This window comes from Vombatus ursinus, unplaced genomic scaffold, assembly GCF_900497805.2.
Source record: "Vombatus ursinus unplaced genomic scaffold, bare-nosed wombat genome assembly UNPS02014787.1, whole genome shotgun sequence".
In the NCBI taxonomy this organism is placed as follows: Eukaryota; Metazoa; Chordata; class Mammalia; order Diprotodontia; family Vombatidae; genus Vombatus; species Vombatus ursinus.
The window spans coordinates 358,687-375,156 of record NW_020954565.1 but is presented as its reverse complement, the minus strand read 5'-3'; the positions used below and the strand labels follow the sequence as shown (position 1 = coordinate 375,156).

The 16,470-nt window shown below is 35.9% G+C and overlaps 1 protein-coding gene across 1 annotated transcript in view; it reads left to right on the top strand.

Moving 5' to 3' along the window:
- Nucleotides 1-16,470, top strand: part of DPYD (dihydropyrimidine dehydrogenase) — a 1,024,364-nt gene that overhangs the window by 837,209 nt on the left and 170,685 nt on the right. The window contains exon 19 of the mRNA XM_027868249.1: nt 3,719-3,861. Coding sequence (XP_027724050.1) covers nt 3,719-3,861 — 143 coding nt within the window. The remainder of the gene's footprint in view (nt 1-3,718; nt 3,862-16,470) is intronic.

The window sequence follows — 16,470 nt, the reverse complement described above, 5'->3', positions numbered from 1 at the left end:
CACTTGACACTTACTAGCTGTGTGACTTGACCCTTATTAGCTGTGTGACTTGACACTTACTAGCTGTGTGTTACTAGCAGGTCACTTAACCCAGTGGTCTAAAAATAAATAAATAAATAAATAGGAGAGATGGGGCTGGTTGGCTATCCATATATCACAAAAGCCTACATGTTCTGTCCTCATATTTTCATCAAGTACCTTAAATATATGTGCAAATTATCATCAAGATTTTAGAGAGGTGAGGAAACAGGCATAAGGGCCAGTAGTTATTAGTATTTTTCCAATCACCTTTTTCCAGGAATAATAGTCAACTTTTTCCTCAATAATTTCGTATCATCTTCTTTCAAATATCTTGAGGATCTGTCCTTCAAAATTCATAAAATTGTGTCACCTTCAGCATAGACCTCTTCTAGACAAACTTGATCTTGTCTAGCTATTCTTCCAATTCCAATATTCTTTCAAACAAAAATTCCAATTTTTGTTTTCTTCCTCTCCATTTATATTTCTCAGGCAACTCACCAGAGACTTCAGTGTTAGAGAACAAATGTAATGCCTTCACCATCATTGATGTAAAATCTTCTTATAGAAATCTTGATGGTTCTTTACCATTTTTATCTATTGTCTATATATTTTTTATTTATTTTATATCATTATTCATCTATATATCTATTACATATTACATCACTGACCATCCAGTTTCATTTTTAAACATTGTTATGATGATCTGCCCTAATCTAATCTCACTTCAAAATGTTCTCTAATTACTTTTTCTTATATTGTTTTAACTGGTTTATTAGGCAATGCTATTCTAAATCTTCTACCATGTTCCTCTATAACAGAGCTTCTTAAACTGTGGGTCCTGACCCCAAATAGGGTCGCATAGCTCAATGCAGGGTTGCGACAAATATGGCAACAATAAAAGGTTTCTGAATGCACAATAACTGAAAATTAATTCAAAATCAAACGCATAATGAATCCCAGGAGTTTCTGGAAGCACTTGCCCATGTTGCATTGCGCAACTTCACTGCAGCCTTGGTTCTGAACCCACAACATGTGCACTTCACACTGCACGTCTTCACACCATGCAAGAAACGCTGCCAGAAACATCTCGGCTCAGATTTGAGACTATTGTATGTTATGAATTGCAGTGTTTTTACTGTACATACAAAATTGTTAAATGAATTTTGGCTTGGAATTAGGCCAGAATTTCCATTAATTTCTGAAATGGCCCTAAACGTACTTCTGCCATCTTGTACTACGTATTTATGTAAAGCGGCATTCTCAGCATTGACAGTTATAAAATCAAAATATCAGTCTACTCTGAAAAACACTTAAGATGCTCTACATCCTGCCTTATCAAATATTCTGCCAAGATTTAATTCTTTATGTAAAAATAAACAAGCACACCCATCTCATTAGTATGCAAATTTGCTTTCATCTTTAATAAACGGTAAAATTTATATGTACACCAAGGAATTATTTTAAAATAACTTTCTTTATGATTTATTATCCGTAACTGTTTGATTTGTATACCTATTTTATATACCTCTATACCCAGGGTTGTGTATCTGAGTCCAGGTTTGGACTCAGGAAGAGCAGTCTTCCTGACTCCAGGCCTGCTGCTCTATCCACTTCACCACCTAGCTGCCCTCCTCTTACTGTTATTTTCCTCTTAATGTAACCATATCTGTAACTAGTAATTTCCTGTCTATTAAGATGAAATCAGTTTTGTTTATTGTTTTATTATTTGAAACTCACCTTGTCTAGTGACTCCTTATTCTCTTCTTGAAGAAAGCATTCATGACAAAAAATGCAAGGCTTCTGTGTAGCATATAAGCTTTTGGCTTATTTCATTTCTTGTCTCTGTGCCATATTTTCCAAAATATTTCTTGCTGGTTTTCCCATATTCACCTTTACATTGAATTCACTGAGTAACTGTCATTTAGTGTTATGGAATGTGAGTTATCATTCATGATTATTACTAACTAATAAATCCTGGGTTGCTGAAATGCTTTTTCTATTTCTTGCAGGCAACATACACCAATAGCATTTTACAGATATTATCTTTGTCCTAAGTACAAACATAAGGAACATGAAGATTCAGTTTTAGCTGAATAAATGATAAGAAGAGAAAGGGAGGAACTGATATTCACATGGGTTCTGTGTCCATCACAGTCATATATCCAGTGGAAGTACACACAAAAATATCGATAACAGAGACAGTGGTTGGAAGCAGAGATGGTTAAAAAATATAAAACATATATAGCTTAATTAGACTACCAACGTGTTTCCTTATGTGTACAGGAAGCTGCAGTTTGAATCAGTATTAGATTATTGGATTGGATAATTTAAACTATTTTTAATCATAATTAGATGTCTTAATAAAGGACCCTGACTTATTGGAGTGCATGAATACCAAGTACTAGCCATCTATACCTTATATCCTACGAGTTTCCCCTCATTGTAAGATCACATGTTTAGAAAATATATTAATGCTTTGGGGATCTGAAACTCTTTACTGTACTAACGGGTATTCATAAAATGACTTGAAAAAATGTTTACTTTTATACAAGTTCTTTTAATCACTCTTTGGAGTAATTCATTGCTTGACTCTCCCATATGCTGGGCATGGGCAAGTTACTTAGTGCCCCTACACAACTGAAGAAGATGATTAATTATACCCTGGCTGCCAGTGTGCATCATTTGAAGGCACTGCCACACCAGGAGTTCTCTACCATGAAGAAATCAGAGATTTGAATAGTTTTTTGTTGTTGTTGTTGTTGTTGTTTTTTCTTGTTTTTTTTTTCCCCAAAAGGTGAAACAGAATGAATACTGGGCTTAGAGCAAAGATAGACTTGGCTTTGAATGAATCATGCTTCTTGCACAATAGTTGCCTAATCTCAAACAAGTTACTTAAATTCTCAGAGCCCCAGTTTCCTCATCTGTAAAATGGGAGCAGTCAGTCAACAAGCATTTATTAAGCATCTGCTATGGGCACTGTGCTAAGCACTGGAGATACCTTCAGTGCCAACCTTAGTGAATTGTTGTAGGATCAAAGGAACTAATGTATATGAAGCACTTGAGAGAACTTGGAGATGTGCTTTTTAGGTTACATAATTTCACCCAACTTCCTTAATAAAGGAAAAACGAGATCAGACCCATTATCTTTAATCAGACTATGAGAAATAGATGTAAAAAGCAATATGGAATGTGTAAGTCCATCAGCACCTTGTTTGTTTGCACAATATCTCTATTCACACCAGCTGCCTTATACTTTGTGGAAACATAACAGAGCTGTGTGTCTATTTATGTACTGTATGTAATTGTTTTCTTTTTCTAAATCTGCTGTTCCTTGTTCTTTTTTAAACAGATGCTTAAATGTTCCATCCAATTTCTTACACATTACTATATCTCAAATGCAAGAGGGAAATGTTTCAAGCTGCAGTTTCAGGGTTATTACACCCACTTGCATAACACTCCTCCATGCAATAATAATAGTGTCAGCTTCGTTAAAAATAGATCCACATCCATTTACAAATTAACATACTTGGAAACATAGGAATATTCAGATAATATGCATATATATGTATGTTTTAAATACAGATAACCCACATTTGAATTTTGTCTAGTACAACACTGCCATCACATGATAATCATCCTGAAGCAATATGTAAAAATGCTCACTATACTAACCCTTGGTTATTCTTCCTTCCCATAGGAACTGCAATTAGACCCATAGTCTTACGAGCTGTAACAGCCATTGCCCGAGCCTTGCCTGGATTTCCCATTTTAGCCACTGGGGGAATCGACTCAGCTGAAAGTGGTCTGCAGTTTCTACACAGTGGAGCTTCTGTTCTACAGGTAAGAATTTTTGGGTTTTCTTGATGATGGTCATGTGTTTGCTCTCGTGGTATGTGGTGCTATGGTTTTTAAGTCTAATTCAACGACAACAGTTTCAGCAGTGTGAAACCAAATGGCTTTGCTGGGCACGTAGCAAAACTCAAGGTGCTGAGGGATGGACATAGGGTTCCAAGAAATATGGCTCCTACTTATGGAGGCTTACAAAATTGAAAGGGAAAACAGAATACCCAGAAATATGTATAAATTATTAATGGAATACCTCGAGAAGAAGGAAAGGAATGAAAGGAGGAAATGATGCTAGTGGTGTGATGATGATGAAAGCAACAGCTGTAATGTCAAGAATAAGGGGGTGATAGACTTCCTGTGCTTTGACCTGTCAGCCCACATAGGATAATAGGTATCATTATCATCTAGTATTTATATAATGCTTGAAAATTTTACAAAATGCTTTACAAATATCTCATTTTATCCTCACAACAACACTGAGATGTGGAAATATGAAAAATTCAGAGATTTCTGTTCCAACCCCCTCATTTTACAGATAAGGAAACTGGGACTCAAGGCTGTCTAGTGACTTACCCAAGGTTGTGGTTTGTTGTATTTAGTTCTGGGCACTGCATTAAAAAAAATCAAAACAAGACCTTGATAAATTCGAAGGGGGCAACCAGGAAAGGGAAGTTTCATGCCATATGAGGATTTGTTGAAAGAATTGGAAAGGTCTAGCCCCTTAAAGAGAAGACTGGAGGAAGATGTTAGCTATTTTTAAGTAAATGATGAGCTCTAAATAATGAATCATCAGTGTGGTTGGCCCCCATGCAAATTTGTTATTTCGATATTTTTTTTTCCTTAATAAGTCAACCAGTACACATTTATTAAGCACCTATTATGTGTCAGGCACTAATCACTGAGGATACAAATGTAAAAAGTGAGTCCCTATCCTCAAGGATCTTACATTCTAATGGGGAAAACCAACATAGATGCTTATGCTGTATTCTATAATCAGTGGAGATCCATAGAAGGTTTCTGAGTAAATCATAGTGGTCCCTTAGGAAAATTATTCCGGGAGCTTATTGAAGGATGGATCAGAGAAGGACTGGACTGGATGCAGGCAGCCTGGTTCAGAGGCTATTATAATAGTCTGTGTCAGAAGGAATAATAACCTGACCTATTACTGCTGCAGTGGGGTCAAAGGAAGAGGGGATGGATATAAGAGATCCTGCAGAGGCAGAGTCAATGGGACTTGGCAATTTGGGCTGTGAGGAAGAAACAAAGATGGTTCTGGGGTAATTAATTGAGAATGACCAGGAGAATAGCGGTACCATCAGCAGAACAAGAGAAGTAGGGGATAGCTGTCTTGGGGGGGAAGGCAACGAGTCAAGTTTTGGACCTGTTGAGTTTGAGGTGCTTTTCAGAGAACCATAAAATTCACAAGGTGAAATGTTGTGCTGCTAGCTCTTTTTGAGGGGTGTCTTCAAGAGGTGAATATTTTGCATTCAGAGTTTCATGTTTAAAATTTCCCTTGGGTTTATAGTAACAATTTATACACTGACCTTTTTTTAAAAATTCCCATCATTAGTAACTTCAAAGTTCTAATATAGTACATGAAATATATGCCAACAGAAAAGGACATCAGAGCAGTTTCTCTTATCCAGAGTTAAAATGGATCATTTTTTTTCTTCCACTATGTAATTTCCTAGTTCCCAGATTTAATGAGTGTTTCATTTACACATTTAAGAGCAATATGCAAGTATATAAGTAAAAATAGCAATTCTATAATCATGAGGTGATATACGAGAAAATATGATTTTAGCATATAGTCAATAAAGTTCTAATTATCTGTGTCAAATATTACATTATTTTAAATTATTTTAATGGAAGGTTACTTTCAAGAAGGTTTTAATTTTTGAAAGGCCTCTTGATCCCAGTGTGACACATGCTGTTTATAAGCAAATAGGAGGAATTAAATGGACACCTGCTAGGCCCTTTGAATGATTATACTCTCTCTACTAGGTATAAAGATTAATACCCAAATCCAAAGGACATTAATTGAAATAAGAGTCTAATCTTTTTCAGAAGATGTGTTTTTCACCTTGACAGAGAAAAAAAAGCAATAATCCCACATGGCTATTACGTAATGGAAGAAAACTAGCCCCAGATTAACCCATATAAATATTTTTGTAGACAATTCTTTTGGAGAACTTTAGACTTGGGAGAGATCTATCTTCATGGGTCATCTAGTCCATCCTCCTGCAGAAACTAATTGGTTAAATAATAACTAACATTCAGCTAGATCTTTCAGGTTTGCTGGCACTTTAAAAAGAATCTCTCATTTGTACCTTATAGCAATCCAGTGACATACGGACCGTTATCCCCATTTTACAGTTGAAGGAACTAAGGATTACAGAAATTAAATAACTGAGTCATGGTCAGATGGCTGGCAAGTGTCAGAGGCAGGATTGAAAACCATATTTTCTGATTCCAAGTCAGTATTTTATCTACTATATCATACTATTTTTGGTTTATTTGGTTTAATATATCTTCTCTTAGGAGATTCTTTAAAATATAGACTGAGAGGTAGCCCAGCCTAGTGGATAGAAAGCCATCCTTGCAAGTGAGAAGACCAGGCTGAAGTCTCGCCTGTGACTCATGCTGGCTAGGTAATCATGGTCAAGTCACTTGTCTGACTCAGTCACCCAGCGCTCCTATGGAAATTCTCTAAGGCTATATTATAGACAGGTTGCTAGTCTGCATCAGTGGAGGGATAGTTCCATCCTGAGAGTTTCCTACACAATTGAAATCGGAGGTCTGAACCCATTCTTTATGTACCATCTATTCTCTTAGTAGCTTCCTCAGTTTAACAATTGATCATTTTCCTTTATATATTCAACAATTGATCATTCTCTTTTGTTTGATAACAGTTATGAAATTAATTTCAAACTTTCTCTTACTTGCGCTAAAAAAAAACCAAGTCTTTCTCTTGGAGGTAGTGTGGTCCAGTGGAAAAAGAAGCAACTTCTAGCTCTCCCACTTGCTAACAGTGTTAGTAACATTAGAAATGATACATCCCTTCTCTGGGGCCTCGCTATCCACACTGTAAAATGATCTAGTTGGATTAGATCAGTGGTCTCCAAAGTTCTGGTTAGGGTTTCCTGGTCATTATGTCCTAAACTCAAAGGAGCCATAAGCTGACCCCAAAGACTACATAATAAACCAGTCAATGGGTGGAAAGATGGGTCACATCACGCCCTTACTGCAATAGCCATTCATGGGACTTGTCTCCAAAGCAATCATTCTTATTCTTCCTCCACCCATTATAGCTCAATATGTCCAACTATACTTTTTCCTGCAGCTGTGCAAGCTCCCAATTCTCCCTCTTCTAAGTCAGGCCTAAGTCCCTCTGGACAGTTATAGCCTCACCCCATAGAAGCTAACCACTTAACCACCCCCACCACCGTTACATAACTGTAATAACAGTAAGGGTGGCATTGAGAAAATAAAATATCCCCTTCACAGCATACCCACCAAGAAAAGAAATACTGATAGGGATGCATAGTATAAAATGATCAGAGACCATTGGACTAGCTCTAATTTCTATGATCCTATGACTTGCAAGTACATTTGATTTTTTTTTATATCTTCTATGTGGCTTTATTCTGAATTCTCAGAAGGTTCTCTTGAATATTAATTACTGTGATTATATTTGTAACAAACTTCATAGATGCTCTTTGTTCAAATGTGAATCATCTCCTTAAAAATGGCCACCTTTAAAATATTTTGATGATAATACTACCATTTTCCCAACATTTTTGGAACTCATCTTTTGGAATATTTTACAGTGCTTACACAATAATCTTTGAGTACTCCTTTATTTTCTTGGCAAATATTCATCTTCTAAGAGTGGTTTAAGTATTCATAAAAAAAACCCTAAAATCCATTAGGAGTCAAGACTAGTTAAGAAAATGAGTCATCATAAGGTAGAGAGACATTTGGGGAGCAAATAAGGTTATGAGTGACTAAAAATTGATGTTTTCCTATGTGACTTGAAACATGGCATGGAATTCCAGAAGAGTTATAAAATTTATCATACCTATAAACTATTTTGGTGTCTTTCATGTAAAGAAAAACTGACACGTAAAAAGATTTTTTTCTTTTTACATTAATTTTTTTCAGTCAACAAAAACATACCTTCTCTCCCTCTCACCTTTCTTTCCTTCCTTTTCCCTCCCTTCCCCCTGCACCTCGATTAAGTTATTTTTCCTTCCCTTGGCCATTCAAGTAGCTAGCTGGATCACAGATCCCTCCAACCTCTCTTTCCCATTTCTCCGTTTTCTTTTGAGATCATCTTTCCAGTCTCTGAAGTTTGTAATCTATAATTTGGCTTCTTTGGGGTATACTATCCAGAGCAAGGGAAATGATAATTCTGCTAATTCTCTAGTCAGACAATATCTGAAATACATTGGTTTCTCCAGTCACTCTTGAAGCCTTCTTCTCCAATTGATGAGTTCCTCCTACAACATTCATTTTAAGGAAGGACCTAGTCTAGCCATCCTTCATTCCTCTCCTAGCTCTGCTTCTGAACCTGCAGACTTTGCCACCATGGCCCTCCCCCCCCATGTCTGGTACATAGTAAGAGTGTAATAAATACTTGTTGAGTTGATTTGACTTATGTACTGCCTAGTAGTGATATCAATAGGTCAAAGGATTTGCACACCATAGTGAATTTGGAGGCATAATTACAAATTGTCTCCCAGCTCCTGACTCCACCAACTAATGTGTATATCTTCCTATAACCCCTACAATAACTGTCATTCCTAAGGGTATGAGGTAGAACCACAGAGAAGTTTTCATTTGCATTTCTCTAATAGAGATTTAGCACATTTTTATATGGTAGTTGATAGCCTACATGTATAGAAACAAAGAGATTTATGATGGTAAATAAGAATCAGATAATTGATAACAGAAATTATAAAAGGGTAATTGGGGGAAAGGTGTCATTCAGAAACAACCACAGCGTGGATGGTAGATGGTGAGGAGTTGGAAAAGAAAGAGAGATCAGAGGAGCTGCTGAGTAAGAAAAGGCTGTTGATGATATGGGGACACATGGTGAATAGGAGGGTCCCTGGAATCATGTAAAAGTCTTTGAGTGATCTGGACTATTCATACACCCTGATTTTATACCGTACACTGAATCTCATCAGTTTTTAATAGATGTGTATAAAAAGCTAGTCTTTTCATTAAAGAAAGATTATCCTAAGCAGCCAGGACTTAAAGACTAAATGACCAATGTAGATTATGCAAGGAAATAGTTAAAACTGTGCAGTTCAGAATTTCAGAGTAGAAAAATTTAGCACTTTCCAAATACCCATGACATTCATTACCTTTATCTATAATTCCACATCAAATGATCACTATTTTTCATGGATGGACAGACAACAAATTTTGATACTATAAATACTGTCCCCCCAAATTTCCTTAAACTCTCTACCTATGAATTGTACTGGAGATGGAGGATTATCACTGATCAAACTATTGCCCTCTTTCACCCAGGTATTACATTGGTCTTTAAAATTTAAGAACCATGTTTTCATAGGTGACTATGCCAAATTCTCAAAATTTCTAGTCTGAATAGAATGATAAGCATTCAAACATAGAGACCTAGTAAAAGAAATAAAAAATCACATAGGAATAGGAAGCAGCTAGGTGGCTTAGTGGATAGAATTCTGGACTTGGAGCCAGGAAGACATGAGTTCAAATCTAAACTCAGACACTTACTAACAGTGTGACCTTGAGCAAGTCACTTAACCCTTTTTGTTTTAATCCTCTGGAGAAGAAAATGGCAAATCACTCCAATATTTTTGCCAAGAAAACCACATAATGGGATCATGAAAAAGAGTCAGACTTGACTGATTGACTGAACAACAACGGTAACAAAGGAACAGGATAAGCTATACGATATCCTGTCTCCTCCTAAAGTTGGAAAGATGCTTCCAGTGAACTTACAAAAGATGAGATTATACCTCAGTCCTTATATTTAGTTTAAAAAAGGTTATTATATACACAATGCAATATTAAAATAGTTGACAGAATATTAAGTATAAAAGACCAGTAGGAGGATGATGGACCATTTCCATCTGAACTCTATGTATAAAAAAGAGGATGAAGATGGAGATGGAGAGATAGCAACCTAGGAATAACATGGATCCATACAAATATAAGAACAATGTTTTTTTTAATATATTTTGTCATAATGAATACTCATAATCTCTAACCTAAATGGAATGAGAAGCTTTCCAAATAATAGAGGTGTAGAAGAAACCATATGTTGTTCAGTCTGTTCCCATTGTTGTCCCAAATATATTTTCAATGTTCTACAGAATACTCTTATTCAAACTCAAAATGCAGTCATTGTATACACCTGTGCAATAGTCTGAGAAGTCTAAAAGTTACAGAAAAGGATAGAAAACTAGTTCCTCTCCTTCCTCAAACTTTCATCCCTACTGGACTCCACATTAGCGAGTCAGCAATGTAATGATATACCAGACTTAGGAAGACGTCGGGTACAAAGGAAATCAAGAGTAAAGATGAAATAACAAGAGCAATAGTGAGAGGAAAATCATATTATTATTAGTGTTATCGTCAATAGTAATAATAATACAATTAGAATTGACAAAATAAGCTTCATCAAAAAGGTCAATTATTGGTACAGTGAGAAGAAATTGTTTTGGGATAGGAAGTAGAAGATTAATGCTGAAGATGTTTTCATCAAGGAGGGGGAAAGTTGCAAAGAACGATCAGCAAACACTTGTTAAATGCCAAGCACCGCGCTAGGTGCCAGGGATGAAAATACAAAAGTGAGACAATTCCTGCTGTTAAGAAACTAGCAATCTACTAGATGTAAATGTATTATGAATTATAGTGTTTCATTCTTCACATTGAATTTTAGGGAAAAAAATATGGATAAACTGACCCTCGGTCACAGGAGAAAAATCAGAATGGCAAAGGATGTATGTTGTATATGAGGAGAAGACTGAGGAAGGGTAGGTGGATGGATAACCTAGCAGTTTACAATGTCTTTTCTACTCTTGATTAGAACTGAGTTCCCTTCATCCATATTTTCTCAGTAATGTATCCAGAGTGACGGGTCAGTAAGTGAAAAATTTCAATGTTGGCTTTTCCAAGCCCTTTCAAGGCAACTAGAAGGCACAGTGGATCTAAAGTAAGAAAGATCTGAATTCAGATGTGGCCTAAGAAATTTATTAGCTGTGTGACCCTGAGCAAGTCACTTAATCACTGTCTGCCTTAGTTTCCCTATCTTTTTGTTTAGTCATCTTTCTTTCAGTCATGTCCAATTCTTCATGGCCCCGTTTGGGGTTTTCTTGTCAAAGACACTGGAGTCATTTGACATTTCCTTCTCCAACTTATTTTGCAGATGAGCAACTAAGGCAAGCAGAGTTAAGTGACTTATCCAGGGTCACATAGCTAGTAAATATCTGAGGCCAGAATTAAACTCAGAAGGATGAGTCTTCCTGACTCCAGGCCTGGCATTCTATTCCTTGCACTTCCTAAGAACCCATCTTTTAGATGAGGATAATAATAGCACTGACCTCTCAGAGTGGATATAAGGATAATACTTATAAATGAGATATTTATAAATCACTTTGCAAGCAAATTTCTATGTAAATGCTAGCTTTTGTAATTCCCAGTACCAATAAAGTCATACTACAGCTGTATCCCCTGTGCAACCTAGCTACACAATATCTTTTCCATATAGCTGCCAAAATAATTATCCTAAAGCACTGGTTTGACTACTTTATTCTCCTGATCAAATAGCATCACATCTAAGATAATACAGAAAGCTCTTCTGTTTGCCATTCAAAGCCTATCTTTTCAGGCCTTTTGCATATTACTCCCCTTCCTGGAACTCTACATCTCCATCAAACTGGCCTGTTTTCTGTTCCTTGTATACAAAATTCCATTTCCTGTCTGCTGTGACTCATGCTGAGAATGCGCTCGCTTACCTCTGCCTCTCAGAATTCTCTAGCTTCCTTTGAAGCTCAATTCAATGCCACCTCCAACATTAGGCCTTTCCTAATCCTCCCCACTACTAGTCTCCCTTCTTCCCTCCTCCTGTGAAAAAAGCAAAACCAAAAATATTTACTTTTATTTACATTTAAATGTTAAAATAATTTAAATATTAAAAAATTACATTTAATTATATGTGTGTGTATATTTTTGGTCATTGTTTCCCAAATAGATCACAAGGTCCTTGAGGACAGGGACTGCTCCATTTTGGTTTTTGCAACTTTAGAACTTTGCATGGACACTTAATAATGGCTTCTTGATTGATTCCACTGACCGATTCTGCACTGTGGTAGCTGTTCCTCTCCACCTGAATTCTTTCTCTTCAGTTCTTTCCCCTTGAATTCTCCTGGACCCTATTTAACCTAGGATCTAAGTTATTGTAACTTATAATTTCTTTGTTGAATTGATTTATCTGACTCCTCTCCCTCTCATTGCCACATTCTGAATCCTACATTAATGCTCCTGAGTACAGAACTATTCTAACCTTAACCTTAGGGTTACTAAGTTCAAAAATTAGAATCACAGAATCATAGAAACAAAGCTCCAAGACAGGAAAGGACCACAGAGGCCATCTCATCTAATCCATACCTGAATAGGAATAAGATATTCTAGAGAATTCCTGAAAAGTGCTTATCAAGTTTTCACTTTAAAATCTCTAACAAAGAGAACTCTACTCTATTCCCAGTCAACTCATTCCACTTTTGGATAGTTTATTTTCTTACTTAAAGGCCATACGTGCCTCTTTATTTTTCCTCTTTTAAAGCTGTATTAATGTTCTTTGTTTTTACATCACATTTATTTCTAAACTAACGTTTCTCCTTGCTCTACTCACAAGCCTTTTCTTGTGACAGATTAAAAAAAAGTAGTTCAGCCAAATCAACCCTTAGTTGTGTTTGTCAGTATATGTAGCATTCCTACCCATAACTGCCCCCCATTGTTTCAACAACTGTATAGAAGTATATTTTACCATCTCTTCCTCGTCTGTAATTACCTAACACTCAGATTTGTTTTATTTTATTCTTTAAATTTACATTACTCTAGACATTACATATTATTTTCCTCATCCTTTCTTCTCTATATCAAGTCAAATAATTTCCCTTTGTTCCTCTGAGATTCTCACAATCATTGTTACAGAATAGTGTACAAATATCCCTCTTTTCAGCATCTAACAATGCTCTTAGCTTTGCCTTCTACAGTTCAGCAGAACATGTCAAATCTTTCTCGGACATGATAGTCCTAAAAATATGTAAAGGTAGTTATCATGTCCCCTTCAAAGTTTTCTCTTCTCTCAACTACACCCCAGCTCCCTCAACAAATCCTTTAATGATTACATCTCTTCTACTGTCACTGTCCTGTTCATTTGCATCCGAACATGCTCCAGCTTGTTCATGTCCTTCCAAAAATGCACACAGAACAAAACATAATGTGAAAGATATAGTATGATCAGAACAGATATCAAAAGAACCATCATTTCCCTCTTCGTAGACACTGTGTCCATCAGTGAAAACTAAGGTTACGTTATGCTTTCAACCTCCCATATGAGACTATTAATTTATATACTAATGTAATTCATATTAAAAATCCTCACTTTTTCACATGATTCTTCACTATGTATTTGTACAGTTGATTCTTTGAATCTCAATTTAAGACTTTATTTTATTACATTTCATTTTACTAAATTTAGCCTATCAAAATTTTATTGGATCTTGATAGTATCATACAATCCAGGTTCAGATCCTCTTGAAATTTGATAATTATCTCTCTTTTTATTCAAGTCATTGATTAAAAAAGAATTAATGGCACAAGACCAAGAACAGATCTCAAGAGTCCCATACTAGAAATTTTCCTCCTAGGAGGCATATAGGTGTTCTCTTACTTTCTTGGGTTTTGGCTCCTTGTTAACTAGGTTTGTTCAAACCTTCCCAGTCTAACAGCTAACTTTAAGGATTGTCATGACTTGTTGAAGGCTAACTAGGAGGCCAATTAGCTTGGCTTGCCTGAGTACCTTTGCTGACTTTTTTTGATCGGATGTATCTCATCAAAATACTCAAAATTAACATATTTTTTTTTAATTTAGAATTTTCCAGGGATTTAGATTAAACCTCCCAGTTTATTATTTCTAGATTCTATTTTTCCACATAAAAAATCATGAAATTTGACTATTCTAGTCTTTTAGCACTTCTGTTTTTATTACTTCTGAATGGTTGTCAATGGAGCTTCGATGGGCCTTCAGGTTCTTTCAATATTCTGGGTTGTCATTGATCTAAACCTAGAGACTTTTACCAACTTATAATTACCAGGTGTTTTCTTATTGTCATCACACAGTGGAAAGAATGTTGGATTTGTAGTTGGAGGACCTGAATTCAAATATTGGCTCTGCTACAAACTGCCTGTTTGTTCATGGTCAAATCACTTAACTTTTCTGGGCCCCAGTTCCTCATCTGAAAATCAAAGGTTTTGACTAGTCGACCACTAAAGTTCTTTCTACCTCTAAATCCATTATTGTGTGATCTTGATATTCACTCCCCTCCCACCCTGTTCAATCTGACCTTTTAAATGATCATCTATTCATTGATTCATTTGGCAAATATGTAAGTATCTACCATGTGTCAGGCTCTGTTGTAGGTACCAAGGATACAAAGACAAAAATGCCATAATTCCTACTTTTAGGAGCTTATATAATGCTTTTTCTCCTTCTCTCTTTCTGCCTCTTCTCCCTCTCCCCCTTTTCCTCCTCCCCTACACACACACACACACACACACACACACACACACACACACACACACGCACATACATTTTTTTGTTAGAGAAAAACAACAGTGTATAACTAAGTAAATACAAAATAAACTCCCAAATAATTACAATGTAATTTCTGGGGCAATAGGGTACATAGGGACCTAACAACTGGAAAATTAAGAACAAATCTGTCAGATGTAGCCCTAGATTTGAGACTTGAAGGGAACCAGAGATTCTAAGAGGCAGATGTGGGGAGTAAATTGAATGCAGACATAGGACAGACAGCCTGGGCAAAGATACCGAGTTGAGAAATATGATGTGGTATATGAGTAGGCCACTTTAGTTGGAATATAATATGTGAAGGGACTAAAGCACAATAAAAAATATAAGTAGGCTCAAATCAGATTATGAAAGACTTTAAATTCCAAACAAATTTGTGTTTTATCTAGAAACAAAAGGGAGGAGGCAGATGACATGCGCAGACCCATGTTTTAGGGATATAAATTTGTCTCTTACATTTCAGCACAAAGTAGTTTCCTCTGTATCTCTTTTAATTGGCTGTTTTTGCTATTGCCTTCTGAAATCATAATTACTACAACTGCTTTTTGCATACAACTGAGGTGTAATAGATTTTGTTCCAACTCCTTATTTTAATTCTGTGGAATGTGTTTTTATAAGCAACATATTATTGAACATATTTTGCTTTATAATCCAGAATCAAAATTGGTCAAAAACCTGTCAAATGAGTGGTTCATATCCCATAACACTGCTGAGTCCAGCCTGATTCAGATTTAAATGTAATTGGGAAATACTCAACAAAAGGAATAAAAATGCAATAAAACATAGACAATGCTACATTTCAAAACTAAGCTAATATATATTCCCCTGAGATCCTTATGTACCGATTACTGGCTCAGGTTCCCATTTGAGTTGGACATTATCATACTGATCCATTCTATAAACCTCTTCATTTTTATGGGTAAGTGCATCCCATTCACATTCAGTTATGTTAGTTAACTGTTTATTTACCTCTATTTTGTCTCATACTTTTTCCTCTTTATACTTATCTGTCCTTCCTTATTGAAGTTATTATCTTTCCTTCCTTCCTTTTTTTTAAACTTTTAACCTTCTTGTACCTATCACCACTCCAAGCTTGCAATTTGTCTTGTTTATGACTAATCTTGCCCCAAATCTACTTCTCACTTTTATAGTCCCCTTTCCCCTTTTTCTTTCTTAGCTGTGTATCCCTGTTGAGTCGACTGTATTTCTACATCAAACTCTATATGTGTGGGTTCTTTTTTTTTTTTTAGCAGTTTTATGAAAGTGAAGTTCAAGTGATTCCCACTCCTAATACTCTTTCTATGTTTGTATATAATTCCATTTGAGCAACCTGATTATGTATGTTAACAAGTTCTTCCATCTCATTACACTTTTTCCTTGAATGTGCCCCCCTCTCCTCCATTTTCTTTTTTCTTACAACATCTTCTATCCAAGCAATTTATAGGTCTCTTGTCTCATTTGAATTTATTGCAATACATAGTATAACCCAGTGGCATAGTTTCTAAACACTTGGAAGGAAAAAACTAAGTTAATTATAAGGAGAAATCGACAATAAAATTGAAATGGAGGGGGTGACCTCAATATATTTCTATCAGCCCTAGATAAAGGAATAAACAAGAAGATAAGGACCTGAATAGAATTTTAGGGGGAAAATAGATATGTTAGACCTCCAGTGATTATTGAATGGGAATATAAAGGAGGATATATAATTCTCAGCTGTGCATGGCTCC